The sequence below is a fragment of the Mesoplodon bidens genome (assembly GCF_964165515.1).
Source record: "Mesoplodon bidens genome assembly, chromosome: 5".
Taxonomy (NCBI): Eukaryota; Metazoa; Chordata; class Mammalia; order Artiodactyla; family Ziphiidae; genus Mesoplodon; species Mesoplodon bidens.
Genome location: NC_138161.1, coordinates 142,911,710 through 142,936,555, shown reverse-complemented (window position 1 = coordinate 142,936,555; position 24,846 = coordinate 142,911,710). Strand labels below are relative to the sequence as shown.

Here is a 24,846-nt window from a genome sequence, read left to right as displayed (position 1 = left end):
TCTATTTTATGATTCTAGAATTTCTTATTTTTTTCAATTTGGCTGGGGATAGAGGAATGACAAGATTGTCTATGAACTAAATGTATTTTCTATTATTTATGAAAAAAATCTAGTTCTATGGAAAGTGAGGAGAGAAAAACTTATCTAGTATAGAAACATTCCACTATTATACACTAAAATCCATACATTAGTGTTGAAGAAAAACTCAACCTTATACAGTGTCCAATGCTATCAATTTTATTAGTTTATAATTTGAAACCATCCATTCAGATATGGTAAACTCAAAACATTTGAAATTTAACTGAAATCTCTTTGGGGATAAAACAGCAAAACCAAATAATAAAATTTAAAACAAAGCAAGCTTTAAGCCACAGACAAGAGCCAAAAAGCCATAATGATAGAAAGGGTGGCTGTTCGCACTATCAATTACCAAATACCTACACAACTTTCTAAGTCTGCAGAAACTTCTTTACACATCATCTCTATTTTCTCATTATTGATTTCAGTCTTATCACCCTGAACTCTGGATTTTCTCCTTAATATCACTGAAAAGAAACACTAAAAAGTCACCAAGAACCTAAATCTTCACTTAAAGCTGATGGTCTTTGCATAGTCCTTTTTCTCCTCTGCAATACATGATATTATTAACCATAGCTCTCTTGAACACCCTCTTTACTGGTCCTTCTATAGTGTACAATGAACTCTTACTATCCTTTTGTATAGCTTGCTCTCATTCTTTCTTGCTCTTCCTGCTTTTGTCCCCTTCCTATCCACAATCTTTAAAACTCACCATGGGCTTTTTCTTTCTATAATCTATTTTCTTCTTTTACATTTTTATCATATCCCATAGAGACCACTCCAAACCATATTGACAAAAAGCATTTTTTAATACGAATTTGATCACATCCCTCCCCTGTTTAAAATCCTTCAGTGGCTCCCTATTACACTTAGAATGAACTAAATAAGTCCACTTATGATTATGGACTTAAATGTTGTACATCATCAGGCCTCTGCCTCTATCTCATCTAGTGCCACTAGCCCACTGTGCTCAAGTTACTGCAGCTCCTGGAATATAACAATATCATTCATGCTTCAGATACTCTGCAATTGCTATTTCCTCTATCTAGGCAGCTCTTTTTTTGACACTTCCCATGGCTAGCCCCCATATCCTTTAGATTCTTGGCTCACAGGTGGCCTCCTTAGAGAGATCTTCCTTTTGGGATTCAGTCTAAAGATGGACCCCTTCTTACTGTTATTATCCATCACAGATACTTACTAATTTTTGAAATTATTCTGACCAGTTAGTTTTGGTCTGCCTTCCCCACTTGAATGTTAGTTCCATATGGGCAGTGAGCTGACCTTGTTTAAGACTGCACCCTCAGTGCTTAGTATAACAGCACATAGAAGGTGGTCAATAAATATTTTTAAATTATAAGTGAATTAATGATTCCCTACTTGAAGAATTCCACTTATACACATTACTTCACCCATCAACTGGATCACAGAATTCTAGCATTAGAAATTATCACAGGGCTTCCCTGGTGGTGCAGTGGTTAAGAATCTGCCTGCCAATGCAGGGGACATGGGTTCGAACCCGGGTTCGAACCCTGGTCCGGGAAGACCCAACATGCCGCACAGCAACTAAGCCCATGTGCCACAACTACTGAGCCTGTGCTCTAGAGCCTGTGTGCCACAGCTACCAAAGCCCACGTGCCTAGAGCCCGTGCTTCGCAACAAGAGAAGCCACCGCAATGAGAAGCCTGTGCACTGCAATGATGAGTAGCCCCCATTCGCCACAACTAGAGAAAGCCCGTGCACAGAAACGAAAACCCAACACAGCCAAAGATAATTAAATAAAAATAAATATATTTAACAAAAAAGAAATCATTAGCTTTCATTGCAAGCTATCAAATGTTTCAAAAACTGTTTAAAAAAAAAAGAAATGATCACATAAATTTATCTAATCAAAGAGCCTTCTTTATAAATGAAGAAGCTAAGACCCAGAGAAGTTAAATGACTTAGTTACGGTCTTGTTTTTGCCTGATTACTTGTTACCCAGACCTTCACATTACACTAAAAATTTATCCAGCAATTTGAGTTTGCTGTAGAATACACATACACCCCCCAAAAAACCCTGTCCCTTAAAATCACTGCAAGGCAGTCTTACAGCAGCTGTGATTTATTATTATTTTTCTTTTCCATCATGGTTTATTACAGGATATTGAATATAGTTCCCTGTGCTATACAATAGGACCTTGTTGTTTATCCATTCTATATATAAGAGTTTGCATCTGCTAGTCCCAAACTCCCAATCCAACCCCCTCCCCCGACCAGCAACCACAAGTCTATTCTCTATGTTTGTGAGTCCATTTCTGTTTCGTAGATAAGTTCATGTGTGTCATATTTTAGATTCCACATATAATATCATATGGTATTTGTTTTTCTTTCTGACTTACTTCGCTTAGTATAATAATCTTTAGGTCCATCCATGTAGCTGTGAATGGCAGTAAGTCATTCTTTTTTATGGCTGAGTGGTACACTGTATATATGTACCACATCTTTTTATTCATTCATCTGTTGATGGACATTTAGGTTGTTTCCATGTCTTGGTTACTGTAAATAGTGCTGCTGTGAACACAGGGGTGCATGTTATCTTTTCGAGTGATAGTTTTGTTCTGATATATAGCAGTTGTAATTTAAACTGCTATTGGTAGTCTTTGACAATGTGTCTGTTTTCCCAAGTTTTAGTCCTATATTTGCAACTGCTAACTAGACTTTCATCCACTGAAATATCCATCACACTTCACTTATGTAAAGTATAACTTAATTTCTAATTAGTCTTAAGGAAATAAGTAAATCACTAATGGCATTTTGTTATCATAAAATATAGCAAAATAGTAGCTCAGAATATTGATTTGGATACCATTCCATACCAGAGCTTATATGTGGCACAGCAAACATATGGACAAATGTATGAAAAAAAGTTGAATCATGATTTCAAAATGGTCCTGGACTTGTTACACATAAATTCTCCAGCCTTGCCTTCCCAGATTCAATCATACCCTAAAACTGTGGTTGACTTAAAATTTTTTCCCCATTTTACAACTCACGTTTCTAGCTAAAATCAAACCAACCAAACCAAGCCAAACGAAACGAAACCTAACCAATCTCTTGACTGAAAGTTAAACCCAATGTCAATTAAACTTAAACCACAAAGAAAACCTAATAATACATAGTTATTTTAAGAAGGTAGATCCAGGGCTTCCCTGGTGGCGCAGTGGTTGAGAGTCCGCCTGCCGATGCAGGGGACACGGGTTCGTGCCCCGGTCCGGGAAGATCCCACATGCCGCGGAGCGGCTGGGCCCGTGAGCCATGGCCAGTGAGCCTGCGCGTCTGGAGCCTGTGCTCCGCAATGGGAGAGGCCACAACAGTGAGAGGCCCGCGTACAGTTAAAAAAAAAAACAAAGAAGAAGGTAGATCCATCTAGAACACCTTGATGACTGACAGACAGAGTAATTACTATTTTCTGACTGACGTATCTTATTTAAATGAGAGCAAAAAGTTAACAATACCAAATCATAGCACCTTGGCTCTTCTTCCCTGTATTATCTCCCCTGCTTCCCTTCTCCTTGGAAATAACCTTATAGAGCATACTTGACAAAAAGAAAAATGGCCTGGAATCATAAATAAGAAGCTCTAGCCTACTCTGATAATTTGCTGATTCTATGGCCACAAGCAAGGAAGGAAAATGGATGAAATGTACTATTAAATACTATGCCAAGCATTTTGCTCAAGTGTTGACTGGGCTGTAGTGATTAGAAAGGAAATTGATTTTACTAGAGAAAATATTAAGATTAGTTAGAAATAGATTTATGAAGTCAGTGAACTTAGCAGGAACATGTATGAGCAAAATAAAGACAATGTAGAATGTATGTTCATGTTCCTCTGATTACTTCAAAAGTGAAAGGAATCCAGAGTACAGTTGAGAGTTTGACCTAGTGAGCAGAAGGTCCTGTCAACTTAATAATAGACCTGTCTTCTTACCAAAGATATGGAGGGAAAAAAAGCACATGCAAATATAGTAAATAATAATCAGAGGTGGGGTCAAATATACTATAATAAATTCTACCTTGAAAGAAGGTCTGGGAAATTTTGGAGAAGGATTTGTGTTACAGATTAAGAATGAGGGGAAAAAAAAAAGAATGAGGTTGTGAGGCAAATATCTGGAATTTAAAAGAAGCAATTTCAGCCAGTTTACTGGAGTATATTTGGGTATGATGCATAGCTATTGTTTCTCTCACTGAATTTGGTCAAAGCCAGAGCAGATAATACCAACTAGCATCACTGCTTGGAAAGAACACTGGGGGATGGTCACTAAACTGTTTAAGTAATCTACTGCAGGTGATGGCTCATTCCGCTCTTATATCCCAGAGGGTTGAACTACACAGAAAAGCAGGGGAAGCAGAATAGGGAACCAATAGTATACTATTTTATTTAATCCTCACAACAACTATATAAGGTAAATAAGAAAAAGAATCCCTATGTTATAAAGAAAAGGAAGCTAAGGAGCAGAAAAAATGAGGACATAAGTCACAAAGGACAGAGTTAGAAATGTGAATCTGTTTCTTTTGATTCTAAAGTCCATGTTTAGTTCATTACAAGCCTCACTTACATCAAGGTATCATCTACATTTTAGGACTCTGTATGGATTAAATGAAATAGTAGTTCTTTACTGTTGTGGGCTAGATTGAAAAACAAGCTGTACAGAGGAAAAAGCATTGCTAGTTTTAAGGAGCTAATATTCATATAATCTTTTAGACTATAAATGCTTTATTAAGTGTACATATCCATTTTGCTGTTCATGTTATTACACAAAGTGTAATGTAAGATGCATACTTCAGAAATTATCAATATAGCAATTATTTCTCCCTATTTCTTGAATAGCTAGGTAAGTGACTTTATTTTTGATTTATTTTAATTTTTAAAAAGATATAACAGAAGAGGGGATGATTGTGGTCTAATTAAATCATTGTGCGTGAAAGGTTAAGTACACATACATAGCAAAAAGATTCTGCATGTGCCTTTTTTTTTACATTAAGTATGTCAGTACTTTGTGCCTCAAATCAGCATAAAGAAAACTTTTTTGAAGCTACATGACATTTACAGGATTTAAAAAACTTGTGTGGCGGGCTTCCCTGGTGGCGCAATGGTTGAGAGTCCGCCTGCCAATGCAGGGGACATGGGTTTGTGCCCCGGTCCGGGAAGATCCCACATGCCGCGGAGAGGCTGGGCCCGTGAGCCATGGCCGCTGAGCCTGCGCTTTCGGAGCCTGTGCTCTGCAGCGGGAGAGGCCACAACAGTGAGAAGTCCGCGTACCGCAAAAAAAAAACCCCAAAACCAAAACCAAACAAACAAAAAACTTGTGTGGCATGAATGATAGTAGTCCTAATACAGAAAGATGTTATACACTATTGAGACATCCTTGCTTGTTATAGGAAACAAACTGTTCTCTTTGCAAAAAAAGACACACAGTATGCTTGCATATACTCATTTGTAAGAAGTGATCTATACAGGGTGGTATGATAATTAATGCAAACCCAAAACAATATGTAAATCAACTTATCGAAATACTATACCTTCCTCTCCTTGAACAGGTTCTTCTAATAACAATTCTGTCATACATTCCCAGTCTTTCAACAGTTCTTGAGAGCTCTCCCACAAACTGTCCACCAAGTAGGCAGCATGTTCGTGTAACTAAAAATAAGAAATCAAATGTGACTGAAGAACATTTAATGAGGAAACTAGTAATAATATATTGAGTTGTTAAGCCATTTTCTTCATAATTAAAACTGCTTGGTCACAATGTTTCCAAGAGCCACTTAGAGAGCTATGTATATATATATATATATACATACATACAAACACATTTGCATTCCATTGTTGATAATGGGGATGCAATATATAGACTTAATCATTTAAAAATAGTAGTAAGGTTAAGAATCTCCTAGTTCAATGAAATCATATATTGATGAAGAAACTGAGAGTACAGCTAGTTAACAATTTTCCTGAAGTTATAAGCTGGATTTAGGGTACTTTTCATTACTCTTTATTTGTCCCTCTCTACAACGATCTTTTTTTTTTTTTTTTTAAGAAAATGAATTACTTTCTCTCAAAATTCCATTTGACACTTTGGTACCAGCCTCACTTAACTTTTTCTCTGTTATTTGGTTAAGGTCAAAATCTTAATGTTTTTCCACTCTCATTTCCACTTAACTCAATGAATTCCCCATCTCACCTCACCTCCATTTTTTGATGCCCATTACTCTTTTTTTAAAAAATTTTTCATATCGTTTATTTTTCTTATTACAAAGGTAATATTTTATCACTGTTTTACATTTATAAACTACAGAAAATTTAAAGAAATTAAAATAAACCATAATTACATTAACCAGAGATAATTACTACTGTAATTTTATGACTTTTGTTTCTAGGCTTTTTAAAAACTGTGTATTTTTGTACATATATTTCTTTCTGACAACATTTCTGAAACAATAGTTCTTATTAATTTTCCTTTATTTTAAAATCATAGGGTCATATGAAGCTAGTGGGGCTAATATCTTATTCTCTCATGTGTTTGACAGGATATAGGCTGGTATTATAACCAATGAGTTATCTATTTAAAACACATGTAATTTCATGTTCATATTTGCCATTGTCCTAAAATAGATATTTTTAAAAGCATGGCATGCTACTGTTAGACACTGAAGTATTTTGTTTGGACTGGAAGATAAAGCAGTAATCCAAGTGTAGCTCTTATGGAATGTCAAAATGACTACCTAACATGATGCTTTGTAAAATGGTTTATAAATTCTGTGTAAATGCTTCACAACCTGTAACTTCAGAACACAAACAAATGTCATGAGCCTGTGATTTCAGTCTAAGAGGTGGCCTGAGAGTGCTTGTTCCCATTAAGACCATGGGAAGGTGCTGAGGAGTCACTAATGTGCTGCTCATTCCTCTTGACAACTTTCTTTGGAACCCATGCTCCCACAGTAAACACCACTGTCAAGTTCCTCAACAAACATTTCAGGTGGAACGCTTTACCATCTGTCAGTCATTGAACTGTGAAGAATATTGATTGCTTTAGTAAAGTTCTTTAGAAAAGGTAAGTAGAAGTGTTGGCCATGTTCTGATTTCTGCTACTTACAGTTAACTTCTCTACCCTTGCATAAAAGTTCTACCACCTCTGAGTCTCGTGACAACCAGCTAAACCGCTTTCAAACTTTACATTGCAACCTGTTCACTGGCTGTTAAAATAATTTAATGTATTGAGACCAAAGTTTCAAAGAAATGAAAGGGAGAGGATATGTATAATCCACCAAAAATATAATTGTGGACTTTTTTATACCTATTCTAAAAATGCGTGTATAGCACACAGAATGTTAAGTACTATTTCATATTTCAGTTATATGTTCTTGTATTTGTGAGAGAAAATGGTTTTCGCATCATGAGGAGTGGCCTGAAAATGTGTGAAAGTCACCTTGGTAGACCTACTGATTACCTACTGATAGCTTAGCACATTGGGCACGTGAGTTGCTTTCCTTCCTCATTCCTAATTCTACCAGTATTCTTAACGTCTATGAAAATTTTGATGATCTATTTAAAGCCCTGCCTCATTTGGCCTCTTGAATTCTATACTTCATTTCCACTGCATTTCAAATCTCACATTCTGGCTTCTGAAATGCCCCAGGAAAACTATGTACACACGCATACACACACAACACCCCACAGTTTCCCCATGTTTTTTGTCAAAGCCAGAGTAGATAATATTGATTAGCATCTCTGCTTAAGGAAGAAGATGGACAAACGTTTGCAGCCAGGTCTATTCAAACTTTCTAAATCACATATCCTAGGAAAATATCCCTAGACCATAAGTAACATCATTCCAACAGTGACAGGCACAAGTAGTGCACAACCTGGTGTCAAAAATGAAAATTAACAGCAGAAAACAGAAAAACCAATAGTTTCAAAAAAATAGGCTATTAAGCCTATGCTGAAATGGAGTTATTATTTAGTGGGTACAGAGTTTCAATGTAGGAAAATTTTGAAAAAGTTCTGGAGATCGATGGCAGTGACAGCTGCACATCCATGTGAATGTACTTAATGCCAATGAAGAGTACACTGAATAATAGTTAAAATGGTAAATTTTGTTATTTCACCAAAATTTAAAGAAAAACCTATACTGAATAAACTTGCTTTTATGCCTGACATACTTAAACATGTCTGTAGAATACGTATAAAAAAGTTCACAATTATATTTTTGGTGGATTATACCTTCTATACATACCCTCTCTGTCCCTCTTAATGCTTTTGGTCCTCAATTCTGGTTTATCTTATATGATACTGTCCTTTCAGCTTTTTTGTAAGCCTTTGTTAACTACATCCAGCACTTATCCAGTTTGTTTACTCCCTGTGTTAAATTTTTGATTAAGGTGTGTTTGTAAACATTTTAATTTATTTCAACCCTAAATGACAATCTGCCTTTTTAATAAAGCATGTTAGTCTATTTACATTTATTGAGATTACAGATTTGGCATTTGCTTCCCTGTGCTCTCCTGATGACATTTTCTTTTTTTTAAAGCTGTGCTTCTTGCAGAGTTTTATTTTCTAACTTATATTTTTTCCATCACCAAGATCACCAAAAATAATTTTCAGACACCTGCCTTAAGCTTCACAACCATATTATATTTAGGCTTAGTTCTAATTTTTTTCAGATTTATTTGCTCACCAATATTTCTTATATTCCTTATTTTCCTTTTATTGCATCCATTTTTCATTTTGCTAGAGAACACCCTCAAGTAATACCCTGCATATAGGGTACATAGATAGTAAACATTTTAATTGCCTATCCTTTGATTAGTTCCTCCCCTCCATTCTCTCTGTTTTCTTTACAGAGTTTCTACTAGATAATATAATAAACTTTCTTAATCTGTACTCCCTGTATCTTAATTTCTCGCTCATACTTTTCATTTCTTTCCTCTTTTGCACTACTTCCTGCAAAAATCCCAATCTTTGGTTATGTCTATTCAGGTCATTTAATAATCCACCTCTCACCTACATTTTAGAATTCATGTTTTTAATTTCTAAGAAGCCTCATCCTCTTTCATAATTGCTTCTTCTTATATTTGGGGACATTACTCAAAAATTTTCATCAGGGGCTTCCCTGGTGGCATAGTAGTTAAGAATCCACCTGCCAATGCAGGGGACACGGGTTCAAGCCCTGGTCTAGGAAGATCCCACATGCCACAGAGCAACTAAGCCCATGAGCCACAACTACTGAGCCTGTGCTCTAGAGCAGCGAGCCACAACTACTTAGTCTGCGTGACACAACTACTGAAGCCTGTGCGCCTAGAGCCTGTGCTCCACAATGAGAAGCCCATGCACCGCAATGAAGAGTAGGCCCTGCTCGCTGCAACTAGAGAAAGCCTGCATGCAGCAACGAAGACCCAACTCAGCCAAAAATAGTAAAAAAAATAACAGATACCTAAAATACCTAAAATTAAAAAAAAATTCATCAGTATGTTGTGCCTTGTGTTTCTTTTTCATGATATTGATTTTTTTCAAGTTTCAGTGTTTCTTGGTTGCCAGTACATATATATTAATGAGTCCAGACTCAAGAATACTGGAAGCTAGAATTCTTTTTTTGAATCTGGTTGCAAGGTCCTGGCTTCCTTGGTCGTGTAGGAAAGTGGAAAAAGGGGATCTATAATCAGGTAGGCTTTTCTTCTAATTGTAGGTATGCACTTTGCATTTTGAGTGCAGAAGTTCCCTCTCCCTACTGATGGCCATACATATCTGGGGTAGTTATTCAGTACTTTGCTTCTCAGACCAGTGTTCACATCCCAAATGCCTGGACCAGCATTTCTGAAGTGAGGAATAAGCTCCTCTAAAGGGCAGACACTTAATTACTACTGACAGCTTACTCCTTTCACCAGCCTTTGTTGCTCTGATCTTTAATGTATTTCAGATTTCTACCAGAAAATCTCAAAAAAATTTTCCCTCTTTTCGTCTCCTGTGGGGGTATGGGTTACTTAACTCAACTGGAATTCACAGTCATTTACTTTACAGTTTCCACAAATTCTTCACTGTCCTGGTCAACCGGCGATATCTCATTCATTTTGACTTTTTTATCATGAGGTTTTCAGTTGTATGAGTTGCTGGCACAATTCAAGGCTTTAAATAGTATAATTTCACTAGCATTGGCATTTTTAAGGATGACTTTTCTATGCCTTAAATCAAGGCATATTAAAATTTAACTCAAGAATGTTGCCAGTGTTCTAGAAATTTTTGTGTGTATATTCTCAATATAGATGCTAACTTCTTTGAGCATTTTCTCTTTCTGACTGTAAGGCGGTGGCTTAGTAGAATGCTTTCTGTTAACACCAATAACCACTTGTTTCAAACTCAATGTGTATACCAGCAGGACACGATAATGTGTTGTCCCATTTTCTGGTTAAGAGTTTCAAATTCACCAGTATTAGCGACAACAATCAGTATAACATGGTCTGTCAGGAACTGGCTTGATATAATATTTATGATACAGTCTTCCTGTCTCGGGGCATGTGTGATGGCCACATAACTTGCTACTCTCAAATCTCTACAAGAAAAGATCCATGTCTGAGAAAAAAAAAATTATAACGTGGCCAATAGGGTAAAAGGTTACAATCGCCTTTCAGACATTTCATACCAAGGACCTTCTATTGGTAGCAAAACATGAAGCTATAAGAAGGAAGGCCTTGAAGCATTCTCGATTGCTATAAAAAAAACCCCTGGGATTCAAAAGGATCTGGAGGGCTTCCCTGGTGGCACAGTGGCTAAGAATCCACCTGCCAAGCTCTTTGGTGGGGCTAATGGTGGACCTTGCAAGGGCTCACGCCAAGGAGTATTTCCCAGAATTTCTGCTGCCAGTTCCCTGTCCATGTGGTGAGCCACAGCTGCCCCCTGCCTCTGCAGGAGATGCACCCAACACTAGCCACCCAGTTTCCAGACATATGCAGGTGAACGGACTGACTCAGCCTGACCTCCTGTCACATCCCCCTGGGGGTCTGTGCCACTGGTCAGCACTTCGCTCTGAAGGAGGTGGGCTCGCCATCAGGCTGGGTGTGTGTAGTGGAAATGGGGAAAACCATCCTGCCACAGGTATGTGTGACTGACAGGGCCCTGGTGCTCCAGCTGGGTGTCAGGCCTGAGCCTCTGAGGTGGGAGAGCCAAGTTCAGGACACGGGACCACCAGAGACCTCTCGGCCCCAAGTAATATCAATCGGCAAGAGCTCTCCCAGAGATCTCCATCTCAACGCTAAGACGCAGCTCCACTCAAGGACCAGTGCTGGGCACCCGATGCCAAACAAATAGCAAGACAGGAACACAACACCACCCATTAGCAGAGAGGCTGCCTAAAGTCATAATAAGTTCAGATACCCCAAAAACACACCAAGGGATGTGGTCTTGCCCACCAGAAAGACAAGATCCAGCCTCATCCACCAGAACACAGGCACTACTCCCCTCCACCAGGAAACCTATACAACCCACTGAACCAACCTTAACCACTGGGGGCAGACACCAAAAACAACGGGCACTACGAACCTGGAGCCTGGGAAAAGGAGACCCTAAACACAGTAAGTTAAGTAAAATGAGAAGAAAGAGAAATATGCAGCAGATGAAGAAGCAAGGCAAAAACCCACCAGACCAAACAAATGAAGAGGAAATAGGCAGTCTACCTGAAAAAGAATTCAGAGTAATGATAGTAAAGATTATCCAAAATCTTGGAAATAGAATGGAGAAAATACAAAAAACGTTTAACAAGGACCTAGAAGAATTAAAGAACAAACAAACAATGATGAACAACACAATAAATGAAATTAAAAATTCTCTAGAAGGGATCAATAGCAGAATAACTGAGGCAGAAGAACAGATAAGTGACCTGGAAGATAAAATAGTGGAAATAACTACTGCAGAGCAGAATAAAGAAAAAAGAATGAAAAGAATTGAGGACGGTCTCAGAGACCTCTGGGACAACATTAAATGCACCAATATTCAAATTATAAGGGTCCCAGAAGAAGAACACAAAACGATACTGAGAAAATATTTGAAGAGATTATACTGGAAAACTTCCCTAACATGGGAAAGGAAGTAGTCAATCAAGTCCAGGAAGCACAGAGAGTCCCATACAGGATAAATCCAAGGAAGAACACGCCAAGACACATATATATCAAACTGTCAAAAATTAAATACAAAGAAAAAATATTAAAAGCAGCAAGGGAAAAGCAACAAATAACATACAAGGGAATCCCCATAAGGTTAACAGCTGATCTTTCAGCAGAAACTCTGCAAGCCAGAAGGGAGTGGGAGGACATATTTAAAATCATGAAAGGGAAAAACCTACAACTGAGATTATTCTACCCAGCAAGAATCTCATTCACATTTGACTGAGAAATTAACACCTTTAGAGACAAGCAAACGCTATGAGAATTAAGCACCACAAAACCAACTTTACAACAAATGCTAAAGGAACTTCTCTAGGCAGGAAACACAAGAGAGGGAAAAGACCTACAATAATAAACCCCAAATAATTAAGAAAATGGTAATACAACACACATATCAATAATTACCTTAAATGTAAATGGATTAAATGCTCCCATCAAAAGACACAGACCGGCTGAATGGATATAAAAACAAGACCAGTATATATGCTGTCTACAACAGACCCACCTTCAGACCTAGGGACACATACAAACTAAAAGTGAGGGCATGGAAAAAGATATTCCATGCAAATGGAACTCAAAAGAAAGCTGAAGTAGCAATTCTCACATCAGACAAAATAGACTTTAAAATAAAGACTATAACAAGAGACAAAGAAGAACAGTACATAATGATCAAGGGATCAATCCAAGAAAAAGATGTAACAATTATAAATATTTATGCACCCAACAAAGGAGTACCTCAATACATAAGGCAAATGCTAACAGCCATAAAAGGGGAAATCGACAGTAACACAGTAATAGTAGGGGACGTTAACACCACACTTTCACCAATGGACAGATCATCCAAAATGAAAATAAATAAGGAAACATAAGCTTTAAATAACACATTAAACAAGATGGACTTAATTGTTATTTACAGGACATTCCATCCAAAAACCACCTAATACACTTTCTTCTCAAGTGCTCATGGAACATTTTCCAGGATATACCATATTTTTGGTCACAAATCAAGCCTTGGTAAATTTAAGAAAATTGAAATCATATCAAGTATCTTTTCCAACCACTTTGCTATGAGACCAGATATCAATTACAGGAAAAAAACAGTAAAAAGTACAAACACAGGAAGGCTAAACAACACGTTAATAAATAACCAAGAGATCACTGAGGAAATCAAAAAATACCTATAAACAAATGCAGCAAAAGCAGTTCTAAGAGGGAGGTTTACAGAAATACAATCTCACCTCAAGAAATAAGAAGAATCTCAAGTAAACAACCTAACTTTACACCTAAAACAATTAGAGAAAGAAGAACAAAGAAACCCCCAAAGTTTGCAGAAGCAAAGAAATAAAGATAAGATCAGAAATAAATGAAAAAGAAATGAAGGAAACAATAGCAAAGATCAATAAAACTAAAAGCTGGTTCTTTGAGAAGATAAACACAATTGATAAACCATTAGCCAGACTCATCAAGAAAAAAAGGGAGAAGACTCAAATCAACAGAATTAGAAATAAAAAAGGAGAAGTAACAACTGACACTGCAGAAATACAAAGGATCATGTGAGATTACTACAAGCAACTCTATGCCAATAAAATGGACAACCTGGAAGAAATGGACAAAGTCTTAGAAAAGTACAACCTTCTGAGACTGAACCAGGATGAAATAGAAAATATAAACAGACCAATCACAAGCACTGAAATTGAAACTCTGATTAAAAATCTCCCAACAAACAAAAGCCCAGGACCAGATGGCTTCACAGGCAAATTCTATCAAACATTTAGAGAAGAGCTAACACCTATCCTCTCAAACTCTTCCAAAATATAGCAGAGGGAGGAACACTCCCAAACTCATTCTATGAAGCCACCGTCACTCTGATACTAAAACCAGACAAAGATGGCACAAAAAAAGAAAACTACAGGCCAATATCACTGATGAACATATATGCAAAAATCCTCAACAAAATACTAGTAAACAGACTCCAACAGCACATTAAAAGGATCATACACCATGATCAAGTGGGGTTTATCCCAGGAATTCAAGGATTCTTCAATATACACAAATCAATCAATGTGATACATCATATTAACAAAGTGAAGGATAAAAAACAAGTGATCATCTCAATAGATGCAGAAAAAGCTTTCGATAAAATTCAACACCCATTTATGATAAAAACCCTCTAGAAAGTAGGCAGAGAGGGAACTTATCTCTACATTATAAAGTCCATATATGACAAACCCACCGCCAACATCGTTCTCAATGGTGAAAAACTGAAACCATTTCCACTAAGATCAGGAACAAGACAAGGTTGCCCACTCTCACCACTATTATTCAACATAGTTTTGGAAGTTTTAACCACAGCAATCAGAGAAGAAAAAGAAATAAAAGGAATCCAAATCAGAAAAGAAAAGTAAAACTATCTCTGTTTGCAGATGACATGATACTACACGTAGAGAATCCTAAAGATGCTACCAGAAAACTACCAGAGCTAATCAATGAATTTGGTAAAGTAGCAGGATACAAAATTAATGCACAGAAATCTCTGGCATTCCTATACACTAATGATTAAATATCTGAAAGAGAAATTAAGGAAACACCTCCATTTACCACTGCTCAAAAAGAGTAAAATACCTAGGAATAAGCCTACCTAAGGAGACAAAAGACCTGTTTGTAGAAAACTGTAAGACACTGATAGAAGAAATTAAATATGATACAAACAGATGGAGAGATACACCATGGTCTTGGATTGGAAGAATCAACATTGTGAAAATGACTATACTACCGAAAGCAATCTACAGATTCAATGCAATTCCTATCAATCTATCAATGGCATTTTTGACAGAACTGGAAAAAAAATTTCACAATTTATATGGAAACACAAAAGACCCCAAATAGCCAAAGCAATCTTAAGAAAGAAAAGTGGAGCTAGAGGAATCAGCCTCCCTGACTTCAGACTATACTACAAAGCTACAGGAATCAAGATAGTATGTTTTTGGCACAAAAACAGAAATATAGATCAATGGAACAGGATAGAAAGCCCAGAGATAAACCCATGCACATATGGTCATCTTCTCTTTGATAAAGGAGGCAACAATATACAGTGGATAAAAGACAGCCTCTTCAATAAGTGGTGCTGGGAAACTGGACAGTTACATGTAAAAGAATGAAATTAGAACACTCCCTAACACCATACACAAAAATAAACTCAAAATGGATTAAAGACCTGAATTTAAGGCCAAACGCTATAAAACTCTTAGAGGAAAACACAGGCAGAACACTCTATGACATAAATCACAGCAAGATCCTTTTCTAACCCACCTCCTAGAGAAATGGAAATAAAAACAAAAATAAACAAATGGGATCTAATGAAACTTGAAAGCCACTGCACAGCAAAGGAAACCATAAACGAAAAGACAACCCTCAGAATGGAAGAAAATATTTGCAAATGAAGCAACTGACAAAGGATTAATCTCCAAAATATACCAGCAGCTCATGCAGCTCAATAACAAAAAAACAGGGCTTCCCTGGTGGTGCAGTGGTTGAGAGTCTGCCTGCCGATGCAGGGGACATGGGTTCATGCCCCGGTCCGGGAAGATCCCACATGCCACAGAGCAGCTGGGCCCGTGAGCCATGGCCGCTGAGCCTGCACGTCCGGAGCCTGTGCTCCGCAACAGGAGAGGCCAGAACAGTGAGAGGCCCACACACCGCAAAAACAAACAAACAAACAAACAAACAAACAAACAAAAAAACCCAAACAACCTAATCCAAAAATGGGCAGAAGATCTAACAGACTTCTCTCAAAAAAAGATATACAGATTGCCAACAAACACATGAAAGGATGCTCAACATCACTAACCATTAGAGAAATGCAAATCAAAACTACAATGAGGTATCACCTCACACTGGTCAGAATGACCATCAGCAGAAAATCTACAAACAATAAATGCTGGTGACGGTGTGTGGAAAAGGGAACGCTCTTGCACTGTTGGTGGGAATGTAAATTGATATAGCCACTATGGAGAACAGTATGGAGGTTCCTTAAAAAAATAAAAATAAAACTACCATATGACCCAACAATGCCACTATTGGGCACATACCCTGAGAAAACCATAACTCAAAAAGAGTCATGTACCACATTGTTCACTGCAGCACTATTTACCATAGCCAGGACATGGAAGCAACCTAAGTGTCCACTGACAGATGAATGGATAAAGAAGATGTGGCACATATACACAATCAAATATTACTCAGCCATAAAAGGGAAATGAAATTGAGTTATTTGTAGTGAGGTGGATGGACTTAGAGTCTGTCATACAGAGTGAAGTAAGTCAGAAAGAGAAAAACAAATACCGTATGCTAACACATATATGTATATATGGAATAAAAAAAAAAGGTTCTGAAGAATCCAGGGGGAGGACAGGAATAAAGACGCATACGTTAAGAATGGACTTGAGGACACGGGGAGGGGAAACGGTAAGCTGGGACGAAGTGAGAGAGTGGCATGGACATATATACAATACCAAATGTAAAACAGAGAGTTAGTGGGAAGCAGCCGCATAGCACAGGGAGATCAACTCCATGCTTTGTGACCACCTAGAGGGGTGGGATATAGAAGGTGGGAGGGAGATGCAAGAGGGAGGGGATATGGGGATATATGTATAGCTGATTCACTTTGTTATACAGCAGAAACGAACACAACATTGTAAAGCAATTATACCCCAATAAAGATGTTAAAAAAAAAAAAAAAAAAAAAAAGAATCCGCGTACCAATGCAGGAGACATTGGTTCGAGACCTGGTCTGGGAAGATCCCACATGCCACAGTGCAACTAAGCCCGTGTGCCACAACTACTGAAGACCTTGTGCCTGGAGCCCGTGCTCTGCGACAAGAGAAGCCCCTGCTCAACGCAACTAGAGAAAGCCTGCGGCAGCAACGAAGACACAATGCAGCCGAAAACAAACAAATAAATTTATTTAAAAAAAAAAGGATCTGGAACCCTAACAATGACACAGAAGTTTACTTTCTAAACGCGGTTTTTTGTAACATAATTTTATAAAAGCAGCATGAAAATCAGGCATTTGCAAGCATTCTTTGTACTCCTTGGGAATTAGATGAACAAAAAAGGTAGCTCATTAATGGAGAAAGAGTCATTGTACAGCAAATAGATAATCAGAATTATATTAAAATTTATGTATAAATTATACAACATAAATTAAAATTATATTTATTGTCTAGGTGAACTTTACCTTGCTATATCTAAGTATAATTTATTTTATAGGGTGTCCTCTAATCCCATATATAACAAACTAATCTCATTTTCCTGGTGACTTTAATTACAATTTTCTGGGTGTGTTACCATTTATCTTTAATTGGCTTCAAGGTTACTCATAAATATTTTACCGCATGTTTTTCCTGCCCTGCTCACTTCTCTGCCGAATAGTTAAATACACTAAAGGAGTTCACTGTATAATGGAATCTTACACTTATTCCTTTTATGGAAAATCATTTACAGTGCAAATAACCATTCCAAATTATTAAGCCTAAAATTTCTAAATACTGTTATAATGGCTTTTAGTCTCTGCAAAAGCAGAGCCAGTTATTGGTGAAGCTTGAAGAACGTATTTAAAAAGAACCCCAAAAAGTTATCACTCTGGGGAGATTTCCTGGTTATATCAATAATATGTCTGTTAACTTTCTGTCTTAAATTACTGTCATAATGCACCTCATCATTCCATATGCCTAGAAGGACAGTTACCATACTTCCCGATTGTCCAGAAATGTTCTGGGTTATGATTAGTGCTTTGGAATAATTATTAATAGCATCCTTGTCACTCTGAAAAGCATCACAGTTTGTACAGTAAGTATTATGGTCACACTACATATAGGGAAATATGGACTCATCACACGCAAGTACCATTTATCCTACTATATGGCATGTATCTCAAATACACAAGGTATTTTTTCACTTGAAACCAATGACTACTAAAAAGGAAAGAAAAACTAGTTTAGGCAGATCTCTTAATCTCCATCATTTCACCTATAATTCCCATATAAAAGAGGACTACTACTCCATGGACTACAAACCTCTCTCAATTCAACATTTTAGAATTCTATTACTAAAATGTTACTATTTAACATCCGAGTAAAACAAAGGAATAGGAATGATTTTCAATTCAGTTAATTCTAGTTAACTGATCAGTAATCATCTATAAGCTGGACTTATTCTACTTTATGATTTCTAAGGTCTCTTTCAATTCAACTTTTTATGAGTCTAAAATATTACTGAAACACACCTTACAGTAAAACAAGAGGAATTCAGAATAAGACAGAGTCCCACTGTATTATAAGAATATGGCTTTAATAAGCATTCAGCTCCAGGTGTACACAAGAAACCCTTAAGTATGATTTGCAGTTGTTTTTGCAGCTGACAAGAATGTCACAGAGGAGAACTGGGAAATATATTTTAATGTTCTTGTAACACTTTAGTAAACAGCAGCAAACACACGAAACAGCAGTACCATTTGAAATATAGAGCAGTAATACACATCACAAATTACTGCTTTATACAGAAGATGAAACTGTAAAACTAAGTACTTATGGATTTTAATATATCAAAAAGTAAAGTCCTTGGGCTTTCAGAGATCCAAAACATTTTCTTTCAATTAATAATCAAGTTAAAGTAGCCTGATCATCATATTCCCTAAACTTTTCAGCAGTTTAAATAGTATGTATGTATCTCATCCTTATCAAATTTTGAAATTACTGTTGCTGTTAAAGTCAAATTTTTAAATATGACTTGATTGTTGCAAAATACTTTTAATCCCATTTCTTTAAAACCTAAAGGGCTAAGGATTTAATTTGAATCGTCTACCACAAGTGTGGTATTTATTAAGTACTTAGTGTTTTACCTTAAACATTCACAAACATCTGTATTTTACTCCATAATATATCCACACTTGCTTTGTTAAGAAAATAATGCTTTAAACCCTTACTATGGAAAGTGTGGTCCCTGGACTTCTGGTCCAGAAGCATAAACATCACCTAGGAGCTTGTGAGAAAGGTAGCAACTCAGACCCCAACCCAGAGCTACTGAATCAGAACTGGCATTTTAACAAGATCCCACGTAATTTGTATACACATTTAAAACACTGTTCTTAAACACGCCCTTTACTCAAACGCAACTCTCCAACTGGTTTTGTTTCGGACTTTATTCTTTCTCTATCTGTTCCCAACTCACTTAAAAGATACCGGGAATTCCTTCACCACTTTACCACTTTTCTGGCTTTGCTTTGCCCTAACGCCAGTCTTTCCACTGAGTAAGTTCTTACATCTCTCTCTGAGTTTAATTTTCTTATAGACTGCCTGTTTGTCTCTCTATTCCTCATTCCTACAGGGTTTCTCCAGCACTTTCAAACTTGAGCATACAGTCTCAAGTTTTTCTTCTTCCTGGACATTCCAATACAAACCAAAAATACTCTTTCCCCAAGTAAAGTTCAGGGCCCTAGATTTCCAGATTTTCGCCACCTTTTTTGTAACTCTGTTCCCACTCACTTATAAGCCAACAAGTTTGTTCATTCAGGGGGTCTTTAGGTTTAGTTTGCCATTCCCCCAATGTCATACCAGCAGTAGGAAATACAGTTTTAATATCAAAGAACATTTAAGTGGGCAAACCAAAGTTCACTTGCGCAAACAGATTTAAATAGATAATATGTTATGGATGTTAACTGTTTAATCGATAAACTGACATGGAAATGTCACATGGAATTACTGCTATGGACTTGTACAGCTACTAATTTACATCTAAACTCATATTTTTCTTTCTCCTTAAATAACATCATTTTCAAACAAGATAGAACTAATGGTTTTAATAGCTTGACAATGTTCATGAACTGTTTAAATAATATAATGTGGTTTTTTTTTTTTGGCCATGCCACGCGGCTTGCAGGATCTTAGTTCCCTGACCAGGGATTGAACCTGGGCCTTCGGCAGTGAAACCACGGAGTCCTAACCACAGAACTGCCAGGGAATTCCCTAAATAATATAATTTAAAAGGCATGGGCAAAAATTCAAGAAAAAAAAAGCAACAATAAAAAGTATGCAGTATTACAATGCAATATTATAAAACTTTAAAAATTGCTAGCCTATATTCAGTGTTAATCCACACCTGCATACATATTCCCACAAAAGGTAGAGTACTGATTCCATAATCATAAAAATCAAATCCATGGAGGCAGGGAATTCCCTGGTGGTCCCAGTGGTTAGGATGCAGGCTTTCACTGCCATGGACCCTGGTTCAATCCCCGGTCGGGGAACTAAGGTCCCACAAGCCACGTGGCACAGCCACAAAAAAACCAGAAAAAAAAAAAAAAAAGCAAAAGAAAATATCCATGGAGTCAGTTTTGTAAGAAACAGGCTTGTCTTCATTTGATTAAAAAATATCGTTAATTACAATGAATTAAACAACAATTTTATTTAAAATGTAATCTAATGTTAAAACAAAAACAAAATAAATAATTATGTTAAAAATTTACCTCACTTTCAAGAAAGAAAAGAACCAGCATCCTAATAAGGTTCCCATTTGGACTGTTCCTCCCCCTCCTCTTTGCTAATGCTTCTTCTGCTTGTGGGTCATGTCTGCTAAATAGCCTGGAAATAAGTAACAAAACAAGAACTTTACAAATTTACATGGATATGAATTTTAGTCTTTTCCTTCAATGTATAAATTATTTCAGTGTTAAAAAAAGGAAACAGTATCAGAGATCAGGTTACTGATTTGTTTCAACATAAGTATGTAACTGATGTTTTTATAAGTCAAAAAAGTGGTTAGAGCTAAACAATCTCATACAGTTCAACTATACATAAAGTGTAAAAGAAAGCTTTTTTTACTGATGACTAATCAATGTTCAAATCTTTATGAAAAACATAAACTTTTTATTCTCTATGATAGATACTAAACTATGTAATTTTAAATAGAGTTCTATTTTCTTAAATATCCATTTTACAGTCATGTAATTATAGAATTTAACCAAAGCCTCCAGTAATAATGGTAAAAATTCAGACTTTTAATCATGATTTACTTCTTCCACTATCTTCTGTTTACTAACCTATTACCTAGAAACAATATTCACCAACCCAACAGTATTGAGTAAAATGAAAGAAACATTAAATTTATAAAAATATTACTTAGTGGCAAAACTTCTAGAATATGGCAAAGAAATGACTTGAAAATTTTAATATGCTAAGAAGACTTATTCTAACAAAACTTAAGGACTACTCAAGGTGCCTTACTCCCAGGTATTGCTCCAGGTAAAAGGGGTATAATACTGAACAAAGACAAAATCCCTATTCTCATTGAGTTCTCACTCTAGTGGTTGGAGATAAACAGTAGATCAATATATACCACCTCAGGTGCTACAAGGAAATACAATGGTCTAGGAATAGGGATACAGAGTGTTAGTTTAGACATGGAAGTCATAGTAGGCCTCTCAGATGAGAGGCTAAATAATTGAATAAAATAAAAACTTTATGTGACATAAAATATAAACCAATTTCAAGCAGAAAATGAGTATTGAGAAACAGTATTTTTGGAGGGAAGGGGAAAGTATATGGCAGGGGGTATAGAAGACTAGAGTATTATCTTGAAGCTATATCTGCACAGCTATCAGACTGGTTTAAGAAAAAGTTTATTTGGGTGGCTTTCAGAGGTGGGGGGCAAATGGAAAATATGAGGGTCCTTTACACTAAAATGTACAAATTTAAATAATTGCATTCACTGTGTATAAGGCACTGAGTAATTAGCTTAATTTTTCTAATATTAAAATGTAGAATTTTCAATGACATTAAAACATTCATTTCAGATACATTTTACTGTTTTTTGGATCCTTGGTATAGCTTAATACACTAGACTAAAAAACAGACTAAGTCTATGTGCATGTACACATTTTTTTTTTAATCTTTATCATGGAATTCTGGGGCTAGTCTACAGTTTACTTGCTAAGATTTTAACAGATCACAATATTAAATGGTGGGAAAATGCTGAAAGAGATCATTAAGAATCAAAAGTTCACAAACTGAATATTTTCAGGGCAGGGGCATAAAACAAGCTTATGAAGTGAAGCTTTCATTTGCATAGGAATTGACTTCCTTTTCACAAAGAAATAATAAATAATGGCAGCTTACATTTGTCGATTTTTATGTAAAATATTACAATTTAAAAATCTTTAGCAAGTGTTTCAAACTTACAAGAACACAATACAAATAAAATTAAATATATCCAAAGGCTCTTTCTGATTACAGTGCTGCCAGTTTATGGCCTCTATTCTGTAGCTGACCAGCCTTTTTAGTCTATCTTTTCTTTGAAACTATAGAGGCAATAATTCTTTCTAAAAAAACACAAAGCTTTTGAAAAGTTAAGTAGACAACAGAGTAGAACTTATTACTAGAATACAATAAAAAAAGAAGGGAAGTGAAGACTACAGTATACCCTTGATATTTGTGATAGACAACACCTCAAGATAAATATGGAAATAGCATTATTCTTTATTAGCCAATGATGTCAGAGTCACTGGCAAAGTCAGTATCTTATTTTAAAAGTCATGCCTAAAACTTCTGACTTTCTTCCTCCCTTTCATTACCAGCATGCCCTACTAGCCGGCTTCCTCAAGATTTTTCACATAGAAACAACTTTTTCTCACTTTGAGAGGTACCACTGAGTAAAGAGCAGTTGGTGGCTGCAGCACTGAGTTGCTGATGCTGGACGGAGGGCCAGGCCTGCTCATTATCACAGTTAATCATCCATGTACAACAGTCGCCCAGTGCATGATTTACATCTGTGCTTAGCATAATTACAAATCACAACATGTAACGGACTTCTGGGTTCACCTGTCAAAGTCACTAAGTTAAATCTATGAACAAAAACAAAGCAAAACATCCCCTTGCCCAAGAATATGTTTACATTTTAAGAATGAATTAATCTACTAATAAGTTATATAACATATACAGTAGACCATGATCAAAAATATATTTCAGAAGAACGTTTAATTATATTCATAAACTCTCACTAGCTCTATGTTTTATCAAAAAAATAGATGAGATTTTGCTTTTAAACTGTAACTGCATATATAATTTTTAGCATCATTATGGATTACTGATTAAAATAATCCTCATCCTGACAGAATGGAAAAAAAATGAAAATTTGGGAGGCGTTTTGAGGATAATTTTAGATTACCAATGTTGAGAAGATGAGAACTCAGAATTTTAAAAGGGAAAAAAATTTGGTGAAATAAAATATCAGTTACTTAGGGGAGTCTTTATAAACTTCAAGCACTTCTCCTTTCTCCACTCACATGCCTAAGCTGACTAGCTGAGAACCATCCTTTTAGATTTCAGGTCAGAGGAATATATCACAAGGGACATCATTCTCAGGGATGTGACTCATGATGTGCATGTAGGTGTGAGAATATTATAGCCCCCAGAACTTGGGGCAATGGCCGCTTCTAGCACTGTTTTCAGTCACTATTACTTTCTTTCATTAACTGTAAAACAACGACAAAACAACATATGAAAGTGGAACCTGGTTTCAAAGAGAATTAACTCACTTTTTGTGAAGGAATTCTCCAGCTGCCACAGCAACAGGGCGATGTGCTGAGTATACCAAGTGGTAAACATTTTCACAGTCTTCATTGGAAAGAGCTTCTTCACTTCCACTGAAAAATTCAGAAAGTAACACTGAGCCAAAAATATTTACTGTCATTTCTACCTTGATTAAAATTTTGTAAGGTTCTTTATAAAAGCTCAAGCATGCTGACTTTTCCTCTCTTTTTAGTCTGACTTTGAAAATATTTCTCTTTAACTATAAAAGACACTTAATTGTTATATAAAATTCAGAAAATACAGATAACACAGAAAATAAAATGTCCACATTTCTTCCCATACACACCTACGGACAATGAGTATTAATACCTTGGGATATATATTAGCCCAGTTTAGCTCAATTTCTTTAAATGTGCATAATTTTTTTGTTAATAGGCACTGGTCATATATTTGCCCCTGTTTTACAGAGTTAAATTATTACTGTACTATGTAACTCTTTCCAGAATTGTCTATTTTAAATTATAGGTTATCACAATATTTACAATACTATTTGGTCTTCTTTCTATATAAAATGGATTCACTAGTCATAACCACTCCTCTACTAACACAAATTTCCCACCTTTCTATTCATGTATTCTTAAAGCTTGAACCTTTTCTTGGTTTGCTGGAATGTATCTTTAAGTATTTTTTTCCCAAAGAGGGAACACCTATTTCCTGATTATTAACATGATTAAAAATGTCTGACAGGATTATAGATGAATGACTAGATGACTATAGAATTCTTGGGCTGTACAGGTTCTTGACAAGATGTAGGGGTATAAACTCATTCTCTAGAATTCAATCCTGGAGATGCCTAGAAGCTAGGAGGAGATCGAGGGATCTGACAAATATAAATTAGAATGACCTTTGCAGCAGAATAAGGTAGCTGCATCATAGTATAAGGGAGAAACTTTAGTTCTGAATGAAAAAGAGCTGAATATCAAGGATGGGAGACAGAAGCA

General features: G+C 36.3%; 1 protein-coding gene across 2 annotated transcripts in view; it reads right to left on the bottom strand.

Moving 5' to 3' along the window:
• STAG1 (STAG1 cohesin complex component) overlaps window positions 1–24,846 on the bottom strand; it is a 449,323-nt gene that overhangs the window by 72,608 nt on the left and 351,869 nt on the right. For both annotated transcript variants that reach the window (XM_081234436.1, XM_081234437.1), the window contains 3 exons: window positions 23,851–23,958; window positions 20,785–20,899; window positions 5,637–5,754 (listed from right to left, as the gene is read on the bottom strand). In XM_081234436.1, coding sequence (XP_081090562.1) covers window positions 5,637–5,754; window positions 20,785–20,899; window positions 23,851–23,958 — 341 coding nt within the window. The remainder of the gene's footprint in view (window positions 1–5,636; window positions 5,755–20,784; window positions 20,900–23,850; window positions 23,959–24,846) is intronic.